Source organism: Penicillium cataractarum, assembly GCF_028827025.1.
Source record: "Penicillium cataractarum strain IBT 29864 chromosome Unknown utg000008l, whole genome shotgun sequence".
In the NCBI taxonomy this organism is placed as follows: Eukaryota; Fungi; Ascomycota; class Eurotiomycetes; order Eurotiales; family Aspergillaceae; genus Penicillium; species Penicillium cataractarum.
Genome location: NW_026622744.1, coordinates 1,598,514 through 1,616,315, shown reverse-complemented (window position 1 = coordinate 1,616,315; position 17,802 = coordinate 1,598,514). Strand labels below are relative to the sequence as shown.

At 50.5% G+C, this 17,802-nt stretch overlaps 8 protein-coding genes across 8 annotated transcripts; 2 read left to right on the top strand and 6 right to left on the bottom strand.

The window, feature by feature from the left end:
* Positions 1-657: 657 nt before the first annotated feature.
* On the bottom strand, positions 658-1,731 carry N7496_009717 (uncharacterized protein; the record flags this gene model as incomplete). The annotated part of the gene is made up of 1 exon (XM_056702630.1): positions 658-1,731. The coding sequence occupies one exon, from the start codon at positions 1,729-1,731 to the stop codon at positions 658-660; it is 1,074 nt and encodes a 357-aa protein (XP_056551630.1).
* A 415-nt stretch (positions 1,732-2,146) lies between these two features.
* Positions 2,147-2,935, bottom strand: N7496_009716 (40S ribosomal protein eS8; the record flags this gene model as incomplete). Its single annotated transcript, XM_056702629.1, has 2 exons — positions 2,147-2,681; positions 2,862-2,935. The coding sequence occupies 2 exons, from the start codon at positions 2,933-2,935 to the stop codon at positions 2,147-2,149; spliced, it is 609 nt and encodes a 202-aa protein (XP_056551629.1).
* Positions 2,936-4,288: 1,353 nt separating this feature from the next.
* Positions 4,289-4,942, bottom strand: N7496_009715 (DUF2470 domain-containing protein; the record flags this gene model as incomplete). The annotated part of the gene is made up of 1 exon (XM_056702628.1): positions 4,289-4,942. One exon carries the CDS (start codon positions 4,940-4,942, stop codon positions 4,289-4,291), a length of 654 nt encoding a protein of 217 aa, XP_056551628.1.
* Positions 4,943-5,828: 886 nt separating this feature from the next.
* N7496_009714 (uncharacterized protein) lies at positions 5,829-6,284 on the bottom strand (the record flags this gene model as incomplete). The annotated part of the gene is made up of 1 exon (XM_056702627.1): positions 5,829-6,284. The coding sequence occupies one exon, from the start codon at positions 6,282-6,284 to the stop codon at positions 5,829-5,831; it is 456 nt and encodes a 151-aa protein (XP_056551627.1).
* Positions 6,285-8,119: 1,835 nt separating this feature from the next.
* N7496_009713 (uncharacterized protein) lies at positions 8,120-8,995 on the top strand (the record flags this gene model as incomplete). Its single annotated transcript, XM_056702626.1, has 2 exons — positions 8,120-8,880; positions 8,989-8,995. 2 exons carry the CDS (start codon positions 8,120-8,122, stop codon positions 8,993-8,995), a joined length of 768 nt encoding a protein of 255 aa, XP_056551626.1.
* Positions 8,996-10,226: 1,231 nt separating this feature from the next.
* N7496_009712 (putative plasma membrane phosphate transporter Pho87) lies at positions 10,227-12,902 on the bottom strand (the record flags this gene model as incomplete). Its single annotated transcript, XM_056702625.1, has 3 exons — positions 10,227-10,372; positions 10,432-11,554; positions 11,613-12,902. 3 exons carry the CDS (start codon positions 12,900-12,902, stop codon positions 10,227-10,229), a joined length of 2,559 nt encoding a protein of 852 aa, XP_056551625.1.
* Positions 12,903-14,189: 1,287 nt separating this feature from the next.
* On the bottom strand, positions 14,190-15,416 carry N7496_009711 (mitochondrial 37S ribosomal protein uS7m; the record flags this gene model as incomplete). Its single annotated transcript, XM_056702624.1, has 3 exons — positions 14,190-14,612; positions 14,671-15,018; positions 15,096-15,416. 3 exons carry the CDS (start codon positions 15,414-15,416, stop codon positions 14,190-14,192), a joined length of 1,092 nt encoding a protein of 363 aa, XP_056551624.1.
* Positions 15,417-15,848: 432 nt separating this feature from the next.
* On the top strand, positions 15,849-17,684 carry N7496_009710 (uncharacterized protein; the record flags this gene model as incomplete). The annotated part of the gene is made up of 2 exons (XM_056702623.1): positions 15,849-16,921; positions 16,976-17,684. 2 exons carry the CDS (start codon positions 15,849-15,851, stop codon positions 17,682-17,684), a joined length of 1,782 nt encoding a protein of 593 aa, XP_056551623.1.
* Between the last annotated feature and the right edge of the window lie 118 nt (positions 17,685-17,802).

The window sequence follows — 17,802 nt, the reverse complement described above, 5'->3', positions numbered from 1 at the left end:
ATACTCTTATACCGGCGTTGGCGGCTTGTTTGGTGATTTAATTATTGCTGGAATATTCTTCTCTTTTGCTTGGTTGGCCTTTTTGCTGTGGCTACAGGCCGATTTCTATCTAATTACGGGCTCCAGTCCCTAACACATCTCTATGAGGCTAGTGGAAGTAGTTATATTGGCGTTGCGGTTTCGGGTATATACTTTCTTGACGGGGCCGTTATGGCAAGTATTGTCAACGTACCTAGATATTTTAAGAAATTGCTCTATATTATTTACCATTCGAGTCTTCTTTCTGTAACCTTACAGTGCTAATTTTTCCTAGGAGTGGTAACATCGTATGTCGTTCGGTTGGTTCAATCGAGTGCGTCCGTGCGTATATATATATATCTGCATCAGATCAGACGCTACCCACATCAAGCTCTAATTTACGCGCGGTAAATGTAGCAACTAACACAGGCGGAGAACGAAACCTGGAAGGAGAAAGATCATTAAATATATATTTCAAAATCAGAAGCCAATGGTAAGGGCCGTGCCACCAACTCATCCTCCGAGTGTCGAGTACCTGTTACGTGGAACACGTTCAGAAACAGATAGAGCCCATTCATATTCGAAAAAAAATTCTATGGTAACGATATGTTCATTTCTCATCAATTCGTAGCGGCATATTCATACAGGGGATTGCATTTGCAAATCCGCACACGGAAGGTCCAAATCTACCACCCAAGGCGCGTTATACGGATGATAGCCCAGCGTCATAATACTAGCATTTACGAAGAGCGTCTCCGCGCCAACCTGCAATGGCCTCGCACTCTCCGAGCTGATATCGTAATATGCCGCGCGACGCTCCAGCATATCCTCCCTATCTGTAGGAACTTGTTCTTGTTTGACACCACCGTCTGCAAAGGCATTCCATGATCCGCGGATAGCTCCCCATCCCTCGTGGATATGTCCGAACATGTACAGGCGTGGACGGGCGCGCTCGGCAGCCCGGAGGAGATGTTGGCACCCGACGTGCTGGTGGTGACCTTCGTCTCGACCGACGCGATCTAGGATATGTGCGGGAGGGCCGTGGGTGAGCATTATGTCGACGTTGGGGTAGTCGGGGACGGGGTTTGCGGGTGCGGGGTTAGAAGAGCCGGGGAGGGGAGGATTGAAGCGATCCTGGGAACGAGGGTATGCGAAAGCCCAGCGACAGAATTCGGGTTGGTAGGGCGAGGCGTAGACGGTTAATTTGGCGCCATTGGAGAGGGTAAAGGAGTGGACGCCTTCTTCGAGGTATCGAATACCCGCGGCGCGGGCTGATTCGTTCGTGTACATATCCTTCACGCGACGTACGTAGGCTTGCATTTTATCTGATGGGGGGACATCGCCGGAGCGAATTGCGTTTGTGAGAGACTTTTCGTCGTCTTCTAGGAGGATGCCCTTGCCGCCGAGCCATTCTGGTCGGCGATGGCGTCGGTATCCGAAACTGGTGAAGTGCTCTTCGTCCAGGGTGATGTCGTGGTTGCCGGCGATGACGAGCTTTAGTTCGGCGTCGGCGGCTTTGAGCATCGAGACCATGGCCTCGTGCTCGACGCTGTAGCCGACTTTGGTAAGATCGCCGCCATGGAGGAGGACGTCGGCTCTTGGGAGCGGGCTGCGATAGGCATATGAGGTTTGGAGTGGGGGGTACGGGGCTGCGGTGTGCGTGTCGGAGATCATGCAGATTCGGGTTTTGATCCCCGCAGAGGGAGAAGCCATGGTGGCTGTGGAAAGTGTGGTTGAGAGTGAAAGAAGGAATGGGTAACGGGAGAAGAGAGAAGTGTAAGTCTCGTTGGGGAGAAAGAGAAAGGGCAACTTCCGGAAGGTCAGCTTTCCCCCGCCGAATCGAGAATGGGCTACGTAGGATATAAGTCTCGTCTACAATGACCAAGGGAATTCCTTTCGGAATCAAAATTAGACAAACGGAATAATAAGACACCAGAAACAGCAGGTAAACGTAAACAGGAATCATTCCCATGTAATTGACGGCTCAGAGCTCTACAGACATTGCATCCGTGGATGCCCAGATCATGAAAATTTTCTGGTAAACATAGCTGAAACTCCGATAACCACCCGTGCAACGACAACCCATGCGGCTCTCCTAACCGAATGGTTTTCCCTTTTGCTTTTTCGTTTACTTGCGGATCGCACGCTGGTAGAAAGCCAGCTCCTCACCCTCCAGGATGTAGCCGTCAACACGGCCGGACTGGCCGGGGCGCGAAGAAACGACGGCGAACAGACGACCGGACTCGAACTGACGCTCGATGGCGCCCTCAACCTTGCCCTGCTCGGCGAAGCGGGCAGCCTGCTTCTTGGCGACGGACTTGCTGCTCTTCTTCTCCTCGGTGGCCTCACCAGTCTTCTGCTGGCGTCTGCGGCCGATACCCTGGCCGTAGTGGGCCTCGTACCACTGGCGGAAGGGAGCGGCGTCGATCTGGACAACGGCGGACTTGGTCAGGGTGTTGGTGCGGACCAGCTCGTTGTTGGAAGGGTGGTAGGAGACACCGATGACACGGGTCTTGCGGGCAACACCCTCGGAGCCCCACGAGAAGTTACCGGACTCGAGACGGAGAGCACGGTACTTCTGGTTGCCACCACGGGTGCGGACCAGGTGGATGCGCTTGGTGCCAATACGGGTGTTGGCGGGCTGGCGGCCCTTCTCGAAGGCTCTGTTGGGAAAAACAGGTAAGAATTGGTTCTCCAAGAAAAAACGAGATGATTGCACGCGGGCTTCGATCCTTCTCCCCATTGCCCTCCCAGAACGTCGTCACACAAGTAAAAGATCCTTGTCCTCCCCAAAATGCAAATGGAACGAAAACCCAAAAGTTCAACTGGCAGATATGTCGTACCTCTTCTTGCGGTAGAAAGCACGCTTAGCACCGGTGGCGCTGCGCTTGTGGCGAGAATCACGAGAGATACCCATGTTTGCGATTTGATGGAGGGGTCTGTATCAAGGACAAAGAAGAAAAAAATTAGAAACTCGACTCGTTTTTGGCGCGAATATTCCTCCTCAATTCCAGTCCTTCTGTTTCGTTCCAAGCGACGGTCCAGGATTGATCGAAAGAATTTTTTCCAGGGGGCTGAACACGATTGGCGATGTGTGTGCGTGTCGTGGGTAGTTGTAGACGGAGTCGAGACGAATGTTCAGATCTTGAATTGAAGGTGGCCCCAGAAAAGTGGAAATTGGCGATGAACCCGAAATGTGCGACCCGGACGAAGCAGAAGAAATAGAACTGAGGGATTGGAGAGGCGTCTTGCGTGAAACTCACCTCTAACCTGCGGCCCTTCACCAAAGAACACGGATAGGTTGTCGTTGGGTGTCGTTGAGAGTTGCGGTCGTGGAGTCCGTCGAATTTCGCAGGGCCAGTGTGTTGCTCGCTTGTGCGGTTGCCCTAACTGACGCTAGTCCCAAAACGGGTTAGCCCCGAGTTTTCTTGGTCCCGTGAAGTCCCGTGACCGGCAGACTCGATTGCTGACTCATCGTATTCTGCCGGCCAGCCCGCCTTGGCCGTGGGTGGAATTTCCCGTTATCTTATCTCCATACATACTAACCTCGATAGAATGACTCTGATTATTGGCAATTGTACTGTAGAATCACTTGGATTGAAGAATAATATTCCTAAGTGCTGCAATAATATATTTTAGTCCGCGTTTTCTACTTTGATAGCCTGATCTGACAGAAAATGTCTGTCTATCACGTGATCTTCAAAAACAAACCGTCTGAGAGGATGACTGTCAGCTCTCGAACTTGTCAACCATCAAGCAGTTGCTTCTGCTAGACTCTCAGCCTCATCATTACTAGAATTTGCTACATCTGACACCTTCAACCTCTGCTACTAATGCCCTGACAGTGTATCGGGGGGTTTTGATGGTTGTTTTGATGGTTGTTTTGATGGTTATTTTGATTGTTTAGTTGATGGTATCTTTGGCAGCGAGCCTGATAGTAATGTTGGTGAGAATTCTCCACTCTCTCGAGCATACTACCAGAAACACTATCAATATCACTGCCAGGAATACCTTCAACAACCCCGTCAAACCAACTATTCAAAATTCAAGAGATACTATCAGCATGGCACTTCCAAATGCGCTAAACACAATCTCGGTCCACGCTAGCGATACAAAACTACATGGCATCTGGCCATCCAGCTTGATATACATGTTGGAAAGAGGAATTTACACACCAATATCAAGACTCGATAAATTATGACCGGAGGTTCTACACCATCTTCTATACATTCCATATTCTCACGCCACCAATACCCCTCAACCCACCATCTCAATCCTTCTTCCCACCCTTCTTCGCCCTCTCCTCCTGAACAATATCCCGAATACGCGCAAAAGAACCGTATCCCTCAATAAAGCACGAGCCCATCCAAGCAAACCACAACCCGGAACCAACGGGCACACCCATCGGCTTCAACCGCAACACAGCCATCGCAACACTCTCCACCACATGGATTCCAACCACGGACGGGAAAAACACCGGCCAAATCCTATAAATGAAATAGGCAAAGTCTGGAACAAACTTGAACCCCATATTCTCGTAGACAAACGCGCCCGGGAGGAGATTGCTACGCTGCCAGCAGGTAGCATAGGTGAAGACCACCAGTCCGAAGATAACGGCCTGGAGGCCGCGTGGGCCGCGGTATTCGGTGAGGGTTACGTCGGAGCGGCCGAGTTTGGTGAGGCTTTCTTTGTGTAGGGCGACCAGGCGGCTACGGGCTTCGGTGTAGTCTTTCATGGGGGGTTGGAAGGGGATGGTGTAGCGGGTGCCGTGGGCTTTGAGGATGAGGTTTGAAAGGGTGAGGTCTTCGAGGGTGGCGCCTTTGGATTCGCGGGCGGTGATTCCGCTGTAGGCTTGCAGGTAGAATTGGAGGGAGTCGCCATGGTCGGCGTTCATGTGTTTGATGATGAATTCTTTGTTTGCCATTTTGGGTGGTAAGGGTGATTTGGATGGTGGTGGTTGTTGTTGTTGTTGTTGTTGTTGTTGTTGTTGTTGTTGTTGTTGTTGGATGGGAAGGGAGGATTTGTGTCAAAGAACCTTAGACCTAGATCGAGCAATGGAGGGATTAAATGAGCCTTTGGACCTGGGAAGGTGCTTGAAAGGTGAGGTTGGAGGGTGGAGGGGGATGTGAAAGCAACCTTTGATCTTCAGTTCTGCGGCCCCGTCGATCTTCGCCAAGACCCGAACCTCGGCCTTTCAACATGTGCAGGGCGACGCGAAGAGATGCTGATATAGAGTTTATTCGCCTAATGAGAATCCAATGTTCAGTTGGAAATGAAATATCTCTGGAACTTATTTTATTGGATCTTGGTCTGGCTCTGTGACATCCGTACCGACATCGTTTTATTGCTGAGGCGGAGATATATACATGGGTGGGGATTGTAACAAGTATAGAGTCCACTAAATCGACCTCCTGCGCCGCGCCGATCACACATCACACATGGCTTTAAAAAAGAACAAAAGACAGTCAAAATGGCAACGACGGCAGGTAGAGACCAAAAGAAAAAAAAGAAAAAGATTAGACGATCAAGATCAAGGCTCTATGGACGCAGAATGCAGCAACAAAGAGCAGAGAAAGAGAACAAAGAGGTGGAGGCATCGATCGTGACAATCATAGGCATTCGACGGAATGAGACGAGCTGGGAATAATCGTTTCGAGGAAAGCCGGTCGAGTAGGAATGAAATAAGGTGAAGGACATGAGAACGGAATACAATGTTCAGGCACTGCAAGTTGGGCAATCAACTCCTAATTCACGTTGAGCGAATGGTATTTTAGGGGGATAGGATAAAAGACTAGTTAGGGATTAATCACTTACATTAGAGCCAGGGTCAAGTCACCGTGGATACGAGCCTTGAGTTCCACTTCAATCTCCAGGTTCAATTCCAGCTTCAACTTCATGCCTTCCTCGTCGTCAAGGCTCTTCTTCTGCTCTTGTGGGATGACGTTCATGCCACCCGTGGGCGCCGTATCGGAGCTGGTACCCTGGGACCAGGGCTGCATGGACTTGCCCTGGATGATCTCGTCATCAGAGTAGTCCTCGTCATCATCATATTCTTCGGAATCATAGTCGTCGTCGGAGTAGTCATCCTGCTGCTGCTGTTGCCGCCGGCGGCGTTGGAGCTGTTGGTTTTTGTTTGGGACCGTTTGGTCTTCGTCCTCGTCTTCGGAGTATTCAATGTCGTCGGCGCTGTCATAGTCTTCCTCTGAATCGTACTCGTCGGGGACTTGGAATTGCTTCTGCTCCTTGGTCTTTTCGGCGGTCGCCATGATGTGGATGTGAGAAAGTGTCTTTATTTAGGACACGACTATGAGGAAAGGAGGAGAGCGAAGGAGGAATGGATATAATGCAGGGACAGGAATGGGAAAAGGGGAAAATTGGAGTAACTAGCGAGGTAGAAGATTGGAAAAAGAGGCAAGCGGTGATATGATATTGATTTTGCTTGAATATACACGGAAAGGAACCCTCCTCCAGCTAGAAAGAGGGGTGGCTATAGCATCATCGGCATCATCACTCTGCAGGCCGGCCATGACGTTGGCGGCTGGTGTGATGCAGCTCCACCGAGAACGACTACTTGGAGGGGCTTGGTTACAAGTGTATTGGTTGTAATGAAACAAGAGTAACAATGGAAAAGAAATGAACTGTACAAGATGAGCATAACGTCATTGTCCAAGGGACTTTGGGGATCTGGCCCAGGGCATGTATAGTCCGGAGTACTTAGGGTATACATCTATCAACACCTTATAAAATATAGCAACCATTAGTCACTCGGTAGTCACTATCTGGTTGATTTTCTCTTGTCACTCCTTCTAATCCTGCCAGTGCTGTCAAAATTGCCATTCCCCGTTATTCCCCTGGGGCAGACCCGTGGATCATCTTTCGCCTCGTGGCTCTTAACCAGTCCAGCCCAGCCATGTCAACCAGACAACGTCTCCTCCTCGCTTGATGCCTCCGAATTACATCCTATTTTCCTGGCCCTATTCTCGCATATTCTCCAACGCCCACTCGTCATCTGGTTCGGCCGAACTGCCAAATAGTCCCGATGGCCAAATGGCCAAATTGACACGCCAACCCAAATCTTCATAGGGTTTTACGCTTGTCCTACGGAATCCCTGACACTTGGTCAGTGGCGTCATGGACATAGGGCTTGTCAATCCTGCTTTTGACACTGACGGGTCTTACGTCGACATTCATTTATAAAAGTGGAGCACGGGGCTGGTGTCAGTGCCAAAATGGCCCGGGCGGCACGATGATTGGCATGTTGATCCCCGATGGGCTTCAATATTGCATGGAAGTTGCACAGTCATACCGTTACTACTACGGGGTTTACACTATGTATTGTATAGAAGAGAGTAATACAAGTGGGAAATACGTATAGGTTTGCTGAGATACAACACCTAGTCAATAGAACCTTTTTAGAATAGAACGTACTCCACGGTACAAGAATATCCCTGCCGATCGCAACGTTATCCATCATCGGAGAAAAAGGGAAGTTAAGTTGCCCTGTGCGCCATACGGAGGCGTTCCAGGTCTTGTTTAAAGTCCCTAAATTTGTAGGAAGTTACTTAAAGCCGCTAGTCTCGTTTAGCCCCGACGTCATACCTGCACATTCTCCACTTTCCACATTTTCCAGATCCATCCAGATCTTGACATTCAATTTTTGAAAGTACGAAGACCTGGTCCTTTTTCCCAGGCAGACAATTCAATTACATGATTGACCTGGCAGCCCCAGCCACCGAAGTCACGAGTCTGCAACGAATTACAAAAAAAATAGAACAACTCTCTATACCCCGGAACGTCGTCTGACGTCGGAGGCGCCACTTGCAACCCCATCAGCACCGGTTTTTGGATATAAACGAGGTTGAACAAGCGTATGAAGATCCGCCTACATCATACCCCCTCTCCACAACCATACGGTGCAATTACATACTTTACTGGAAATCTTTACGATAGTAACCTACAGTACCTTTCGTACCTATAGTTACTACAATCATCCCGAGTGACGCTTGGTCCTTCATAACCCCGTTGTATCCATCCGATCACTTCATATTCCCCCTCTTATCCCCCTCATCCACCTTCTTCCTCTTCTTCTTTTCTTTCCACCATGGCCGATCAGGAACCTTCCACTCCCAACAAGCCCAAGCGTGCCCCTCCAAAGCTAGGCAAGAAGTCCCCTGCCAAGCAAGAACAAACTCCTCCCCCTTCCGAACAAGGTCAACAAGAACAAGACCACGAAGAATCCGAGAAGCCTCAAATAGAAGACAAGGAGACTACCGAGAACCAAGATCAAGACCAGGACCAAGACAAGGACCAGGATCAGGATCAGGATCAGGATCAAGATCAACCCGAGCCGCGCAAGCAAGAGCCCGACTCAGACGACGATCAAAAAGAAGACGAGGATCAGCAAACAGAAGCTGAACCCGAGCCCGAACCTGAACCTCAACCAAAGGCTCAACCCGAACGCCGTCGCCGCAAGACCCGTCCTCCCCAGCGCGTCCAAGACTCAGACGTCGAATCCATTCCCCGTAACGACATGGACGGTCAACCCGAGCAACGCCGCCAGCGCACCCGCCGCACCCGCCAGCCCCAGCAACAAGGCCAAGAGGGCGGACCCCTTGGTGGCCTGGGCGGTCTCGGTGGCGTCGACCAGGCAGGTCAACTGGTGCAAAACACCGCCGGCAATGCACTAAACGGCGTCACCGGTTCAGCTGGTAAAGTGGTTGGTGGAGTTCTGGGTGGTGGACAGAAGGAGGAGAAGGAGGATGGTGGTCGTGATGAGCAGTTGCGGTTGAGACTGGATTTGAATCTGGATATTGAGATTCAGTTGAAGGCTAAGATTCATGGTGATCTTACCTTGGGCTTGTTGTGCGTATAACCTTTCTTCATTGAGGCCCCTATACCCCCCTTTGATACTGAACAATGTGGATCTATATCTGGTACGAGAATCTTTTTGACTGACTAACTGACTTTTAGGAATTAATTTGTGTTGGATAGCAGCTAGACGTTTCTTTGCCCGTCTGCTATATTTGTTTGCTGTTCCGACTTTTCTCCCTTTCGACTCGATTTATTTCATGCCCTCAACGAATCGATACGTTATGCTTACGCTTCCGGTAACGCAAGATGCAGGACTGCATGGCTTGGCCTGATTTGCCTTTTTTTCGTCTCTTGTTATCGAAAGTATCTTTTCCTCGTGTTTTGTGTTGATTTGTCTTGGCTGCCCCCCATTTCCTCCTAGATCTGGCTCGGCCGCTTCTGGTGTCTGGTCTGTGATGAACATTCTTGATGTACTGTACAGTTATCTCCCGCGTCTATAGTAGCTGGCTTTTGGCGAATGGGATAATGAAGACTCTACATGATTCAGACGATTGGATTGTAAGTAAGTCTGGCGCATGGTAAACATTTCCATTATGACTGCTTCCGGCTCTTGACTGGAGATGTTGCTACAAAATAGACTTGTGGGACGAGTGTCACGGATCACGTAGGATCATTAGCTAGACCATGTCTAGTACGGCGGACGATAGAGGGGACTTCCCCAAAACTCCTAAATCCTACAAGTGCCTTTACCGCTTCTTCCACCGTCCTATACGCTCTACCCGAATATCCTAAAATCCTCTTACCTAGGCAGGTGTGTACGTCTACCTATATAGCTTATATCATAAATCACATAGCTCGTTACTGAAGCGTTATCTATTGACCTATTTGCTAGTCTTGTGTATACTAACGAGGGTGATTTAGGAGATTAGCTATAAGATTCTAGGTCTCAAGATTGGTCTCAAGATTGGTCTTGAGAATAGCTGAAATCGAGATTCTGCCGGTTTGAAAATCGCTAACTAAGAGTTTTGGGGAAGTCCCTTCTATCGTCCGCTGTAGTCTACACAGTCCAGAATAGGCTAAGAAAGTATTGTCAAAATTCTACTTTTCACCCAACATAATCCAATGAAGGTTTACAGTTGGACGGGCCAGTTATTTCACACATTTATTTATTGCCAAGCAAATTTAATCATTAAAATAGGCAAGACATTGACTAAGAGTAGAAAGATCAAGCAAAACGCTGAAGAACGAGGGAAATGAAATGCAAATTGGAGCGTTATAGACGCCGTATATACCGTTCTACCTTATCAACCTCCTATAGTGAGTAGGTATCAAACAAAAGACAAATCACCCAGCCAAGATTGCACAAGAAAACACAAAGCTAGAGAGGTCAATCTCCCCTACAGACCCGCAATATACATAAGTCCATAGCCGATGGTTACAATCACCACAAAGGCCATCAAACTCGACGGGATACCCCGGGTAAGGAAGTGGCGGACCTGGAGGTAGCGCTGACCGGTCTGGGGGACTTCGGTCATGATCGCAGCTGGTGGTCAAGTCAGTAACAAGATCAAACGACAAACAAAAAGTTGGTAAGTGACGTACTCATGTTAGGGAAACCGCTCGTGGGCAAGGCCATAGCGACAGAGCACATCAGGGCGCTGGCCATGACAAGCAAATTGGGGTGAGGGTTCTCCATGCCGACGCCGATCTGGCGAACGAGAGGGAGTATAATCAAGGCGGCAACAGTGTGCGAAATGAAAGTAGCCATGACGAGGATCAATGCCGAGAAGACGAGAAGCACACTATAAAGGCTGAGATGCTCGACCTTGGCAGTGATGCCAGAGGCAATGGTGTGCAGTAAGCCGGACGAAGTGACGGCTTTGCCGAGGCATAGACCGCCAGCGGCGAGAATAATAATAGTCCACAGGAAATTGTTGAAATCCTCCTTGTTGAGGATTCCGGTTCCAAAGAACAAGACCAACGGGATGATTGCAATCACACCCATATCGCCAAAGACATGTTCGAGTTGATGGCTCGCACACCAAAGAGCGATGGTCAGCAAAGTGACGGCACTGATAAAGTATTGAATGCCAGTGAAGCGATCCTTGACAGGGCGAATGGGGATCACAGTGGCGTTGCGGCCGGGGTTGAAGGTAACCAACAGAAGACCCCAAATCATGAAAATTGATATAATGCAGACGGGCAGCGAGATGAAGAACCAAGTTCCCCAGCTGATGCTAGGATACATGTTCTGCAAAGCGATGATGTTCTGCGGGGATGCAATTGGAGATGCAGCACCGCCAACATTGGCCGCCAACGCAATGCCCAAGACAAGCGCCTTGGCAAAATCGGAATCGGGGGACAGGTTACGGAGCAAAGGCTGAATGATCGAGTAGCAGAGCACAGGAGAAGCAACGTTACTAATCCACATACTCAAGAACATGCTCACAAACATGTTTGTGAGCAGGACAACCTTTGGCTTCGACCCGGCCTTGCTGAGGACGAACATGGCCATACGTCGGGCAATGTCGTATTTGGAGAGCGCTGCGGCAATGGTGAAACCACCGAGTAGCAGCATGATCACCGGAGTCCACATTGATGCAAAGACCATGCTGGTGGCCTCTTTCGGACCTAGTCGCTTGTGAGGTTTATCATCGGATCGCATAATACCCAGGACGACGACTAGGAATGGGATCAACAGCGAAGTAACGAAAAGCGGGATGGCCTATTGGGAGGTTGTCAGTGAGAGGTACGGCATTTTTTATTGGAGAAGGGATTCTTACTTCAGTTGCCCACAGGATGCTGACTAGCACGAGCATCGCTAAACAGTTTTGCTGCTCGACGGACTCCATGATTGGCACCGAGAGCATAGCTCCGAAGACAGCAAGACTGAACACCAATGTGCCAAAACTCAAGCTGCACAGCCACAAGGGGAAGTGAATCCGACCTAGGGGAGTAGAAAATTCTTGGGTGCGAATCTCCTGCTTATCACCTTGGCGTCGAGCAGTGGCCGGGTCTTCATCACCTCCCAGAAGAGTTCGACGGATACCTACATTGGCAGCTTGGGCACGGCGTTCAATCTCGATCATCTCACGCCAGACCGTGTTTCGCTCCCAGACCACATGCTCACGCAGGTGTAGGCGCAACTCGCGGGTAGCAAGCTCACGGTTTCCCTTGGTGACGATATCTGCGTACATGCCCTCGACCTTTTCGATGTGGTTGTCCACAGCAGCCATGGTGAGATCGGTGAACGGGACAGCTGGGTGTACCACAGTGGCCAGGTAGTCTCGGCGCATGTTGCGGAACAAGGTCTTGTCGTACTTCTTCAGCGCTTTGGAGAAGCCGGTCCTGTTCAACTCAATGAAGGATCTCAGCTCGCAGAGGGAGACATATGACTCGATTAGACGCTTCTTGAGCGATACGCCTGCATTGTACAGAGCCAGGAAAGCCTGGTCACTAAGTTCAGAGTCTCGGCGTAAGCGACCACTTGCCTGGCCAAAGAACGTGGAGTCTGCCATGTCGCCCGCGTGGGGGTCATCGGTCGTAGACTCGCCATCAGTAGACGTCCGTTGGCGGAGGCCGAGAGCTGCCGGGGCGGCATGCTCATCGTCGCTATCTACGTCGTCTTCACTCATAACGCTGGAGCGGCGGCGCTGGCCATTTCCATAATTGCGGAAGACACTTCCTGTGCCTCGCCGCGAGCTCGAGCTCAAAGTCCTGGCCTTGATAATAGTCTCGCTGACTGGGTCCATGTTGACCCCATCGGTCTCTGACAGATAACCCATGGCCTCGTGGATCAGCTCATCCGTATTTTGAAAGATTTCAGCCTGCTTCTGCTGATAGAAGGTACAGATCTTGTCCAACTCCGTGTCTAGGGCGCGCTTGAATATCCCATCTGGGTTGTTCACCTGAGAACTGCCCAGCAGCGGAGCGGACTCGACATCTGCACCGGATTGACCATCGGGACGGTTGACTTGCTTCTCAAGTGTGTATATCCTAAACAGCAAAAGCACAAGGTTAGCAACCTGAACTAGGACTGGGGCACCCCACACATCGACATCCACGACATCCATGTGAACCACACAATTCTGTGCAATGTAACACCCGCGCGAAGTTGCATCTCGAGCCGTCACCACGAGCGCATATCCAAAACATCCACCCAAAACGGAAGGTAGTTACTTGGACACTCCAAAGAGGCAATAGAACTGGGCCAACTTACAATTTCTTGAGATTGCTGTACGCAATGTAATTGGAGCTCCAGTCCGGCACAGCATTGAACTGAATGCTATGCGAGAACTTCATCTTGGCGGTAGTCTCGAGATCGTTGTCACCTTGAGCTTGCTTTGCACGATGAGCTCGTCGTCGAAGGGCCTCAGTCCAGAACCTGAGTCTAGTGGAGCGGAAGCCCCGCGGGCGCTGTTCGAACGAAGCTGTTTTCTCCCAGTCTACCTCCCCGTTTGTGCCCGACCCAAGTCCTGCTAATGACCGCGAGCTGGCGGCTGGCTCAAAGGGCCGAAGGGTACTTCCGAATCGCTGTGCGCGAGCAGTTGCAGTCTCCGCTGGTCTGGCCTCGGGGGGTCTGCCAACGGTGTTGAAATCGGCGAGCTCGTAGGATTCACGGTTCGAGGGGGGAGCCACCGTCGTTAAGGGGCCGGAGGGAATTCGGCCTGAGTCATGTAAATGTCCAGCAGGAAAGAGGGGTTATCTCAAAAGAAAAGAGGAGATATTGCGGGGCGCGCCAGGCGGATCAAGGTGTGGTCAGCTGAAGCCGGTTGCGTGAAATGTGTGGGTTGCACTGATGGTCAGGCCTGAACTGAATGATGCGCGGCTGATAGACACTGTCTTCAATGCTTGTTTCTTATTCTCCGAGACACGACCAAAGTCTAACGAGGCATCTTCCTTGCTAGAGAAACTGCTGGGGGTTTCTCGCGATGGTCGCGAATGGCCTCAGTAACTGGTGTGCCCAATCGGGTATAGACTGAGAGGTCTGAGTAAGCGACTTTGCCGCAGCCTATCAATGCACCGCTATTTCTAGCCCAAGTGGAGAAACTAACTATGAGCTGTCAAATGGTAGTGAGCCTCGATAGGAAAGAAAATAGTGAATGCGAACGAGGCAACAACCTAACTACGGTAGCTCCATTGTCGGAGGAAATTGGTGATTGTGCGGACCTTATTTCAGAAAAAAAAAGAGCGAAATACAATCAAAACTCAAAATCCATATGACCAGACTAGATATACTACATATACAGATGATGCTGAAAAAGGAAAGCTCACATCCCATGAGCAGGAAACCCGACTTTTCAGACACATTAAAAAAACAGTTGATCGGTTATAACAGAGAACCACCATAGTCAGCTATTTTACCGACGACGAGGCGCAAGTCCCAGGTTCGCACGGCCAGAAATACCAATCTTGTGCTGCTGATCTCTGCGGTCCCACACACCACTGCGACCCTCGGCGACGGCTACCAGCTCGTTGGCAACCCGGTGGGCCAGCTGTGCGTCACGTCGCTTCTCCGATGCGTCCAAAATCCACTTGATTGCGGCACGGCGACGTTGGCGGAGGTTGAGGGGGTGGGGAACCTGCACGGCAGTACCACCACCAGCGATACCCTTCTGTTGGCGAATGCGGAAGAGAGGAGCCACCGAGTCGATAATGCAAGTGAGGTAGAGGACGGGGTCGAGGGGCAGCTGAGGAGCAGGAGGGCCACCCATGAGAGGACGACGGGGGTTGACGTTGGGGGGAGAAGAGGTGCGGAGGTGGTCTAGGATAATAGACATGTTCTAGAGAGATTGGATGTTAGTTTCTTTGTCCGAAGAAGAGATGACAAGTTTATCCCACCTTTTGGGCGCGGGCCAGCTTGCCGTCCTGCATGAGCATCTTGGTGAACTGCTCCTGCATCGTGTCGTAGCGTTTCCGGAAGTTCAACGTCTTCTTCTGGGCCGGCAGGACTGGCACATCAAACTTCAACCCCTCGGGCAGCCGCGCAGCAGCCTGCTCGTTCACCTGCTGGATCATGTCGGCAAGGACAGCAGCGGAAATCTCGTCTTGGGGTTCAACGTTCTGCACGTCGGGCAGACGGCTGCGAGCCGAAGTCGAGAACGAGCGAGAGCCACCGGCGCTCTTCTTCAATTGATCTTGCATGACCTTGGGCATGTGCTTCAAGCCTTCCTTGTCGCGCTTCAGGATCTGCCCGGTAAAGAAGTTGTCAATTGCTTTGTCTCATGGTATATCTGCAAGGAAGAGGTCGTCTTTAGGCCACTCACATCAGCAACTGGGCTCCCTTGTTCCAACTCCGGACTTGACGGCTGGCCATCACAGCTCTTCTCCTTGCTCATAATGCGGTCCATCTCGGCAGCCTCCTCACCGACATGAGGAAGCGGGTCCTGGGTAGGGAACCTCTGTTCGTCCGGCGAAAGACCCTTCTTATTGTTCTGTGACGAGTTCCATCTCTTCTGGACTGGAGCCGACTGGTCGCGGAATCGGAGAGGGAGAGCGACGCTCCGCTGCGCGCACGCAACGGTGGAGGACTGGCGAAGGGCGGAAGCCGCCTTGTTGGCTGTGAAAAGGCTGATCCTGGGTGACATTTTGCGAATCAGTGACCCCTGGGGCTCTGGATTGAGTCGTGATCAAGATTCCGATCTCGATGGAGACTCGTCGTCGGGCTGCGGTCTGCAATTTTCCCGGATTTGCTTAGTCAACGGCTCCTCGCCGCAAATGATGTAAACGCACATTATTACTTGCAAAGCCAGGCACAATAATTCCTTACTACGAACTGTCTGATACCTTATCGGATAGAAATACTTTCGTTTGACTCACTGGCTAGACTATTAACTAATTTGCCAAGCTTTTTTGTGACTCTTTGCCAACATGGGGTTTTCATGAAATACGACCTCTGACACCAAAACTCCGCTATGACTTGCGGCTCAACCACCAACAACACGAGTTTAGAAATCTACACAACGATGACTTTTAAACCCTGGAAGTAAACAGCAACCAGAAAATAAATATTTCCAAACATGAGGCTCTCCGAACTTCCATCGGAGATCATCTGCAATATTGCTTTACATATCCCAACCGCTAACGGGATAACTCGCCTCGCACAAACATGCCGTCGAATATATAAAATCATCACTGCCGAGGAGTCATGGCTATTTCGAGCATTTGTCCAAAACAGATTCCCAGCAATCCAAACGCCACCCTTTTGGAAAGATGCAGCATGTGCTCTTACATCGCGCTCACGCGCCGTGGATCGACTGGGCGTAATTGGGCGATTCGTGATCCTGCCCGAGACGATCACGCGCATTGGAATTCAGGAGGAAACCCGACAGGACAATCCCACTATGGGCTATCGCCCTCCCATTGACTCCTACGAGACTTGGAATGGTCAGTCTTGGGCCGACAGGAAAGAAGTTCTTGCATGGGGTGCTGGTGAAAAACTCTTGATGCGCACCAAACAGTCCGGAACACAGCACCGAGATGATTGGATCTTATTCAACGACGTGGACCAGCCTAGCAGCCATGATGATATCCTGGGCTTACACCTCCTACAGCCAGAGCATGGCAAAGAGAATGACGTTGAGAATGTGATATTTGGACGGAGACAAGGCGATATTCGCCACATCGCGCTCTCCACCAGTGATGCCAGCCACGAGTACAAGAAGACATTCCGAACCGAAGGGTTGGAACTCAACGAGACAGACCTGATGCATGGTTCTAATCCTATACTATGTGCTCAATTTCTTCAAGGTTCGACTGCGCTATATTACACTGGTACTGAAGACGAAAATGTCGAACCGTTCGCGTGGATTCGCCCCGAGCGATCATCTCGCGGCCGAAAGGCGAAGCTGCTGTCATCATCGCGGATTGCCGTGGCTACGATGGACGCCAACGATTCTGTAGTTATCTCAAGAATCTCCCCAGACGGCATCTTTACCGAAAAGACAATCGGTATTTCTTCCCTGGATGTGGAGGACAGATTGAGCCATTATACTTGCCAGGCCATTAGTGCCATCGAGCCTCTCAACAATCATCCTCTGGCCGGGTCACCTGGTGATGTTTTTCTTGCTGCATGGGGTGACCGCACCGTTCGGTAAGAAGTTATAGTTCACATATACTCCTGAATTCATGCTGACTGTATTTCTAGCCTTCACGATCTCAGATCCCCCCGGTCCTACGAAACCACATACGAAGATCCTACGGATGACAATTTCATATACAGCGTGCGCGCATTTGGACATGACCGGTTTCTGGTTGGATCCGGCGGCAATGCTCTGATAAAGATATTTGATCTCCGTTGCACCAGCTATAGTTACCTCGAAGCCCAAGGTGCTCGACCAAAAGCACCCAGCAACGTACCAATGGCCCATAACCATGGTCAGTATCCAAGCAAGGATTTCAACATCTTCCTTTCCGCCCAACCGCCTACTTTCTTCAATCGACATATCAATTCCCGTCGACGCAGAACCGGTTATCCATACCGAGGCCCGATATACAGCATGTCCATGCCCTCGCCGTCCTCACCAACCGTCTATACTGGGGTAGCAGGCGGGCTTATCCGGCTTGACTTTGCATCAACGGATGATCTGACTGGAGCAGCGAAGGAGTGGTACGATTCCAATCTCAATCTTGGATTTGATGCAGAGATGAAGCCGGCAGATGGGTCGAGCTTTTTCACGGTGGCAGGATATGAGAGACCGGATCCACGTGACTTGACTACAACCTCGAAGCTGAGAAAGCAGCATGGCTCCTGGAATTTCGAGCTCAACGGTGCTCGAAAGGGTGTGGTGACCGGTTGGGATCATCGGTGGGAGGCGCTAGAGAAACCTGGGGCTTGGCGGCGACAGGATGGTTAGAGTCTACAATTGCATATCCTGCGTCTTTGTATAGAGTATTTCTATAGATTTATGTAGAAAGAAGTACGAATTTGTCTGAGAAAATTTGAACTTTTGGTGGTATTCTAGCAGGTACAAA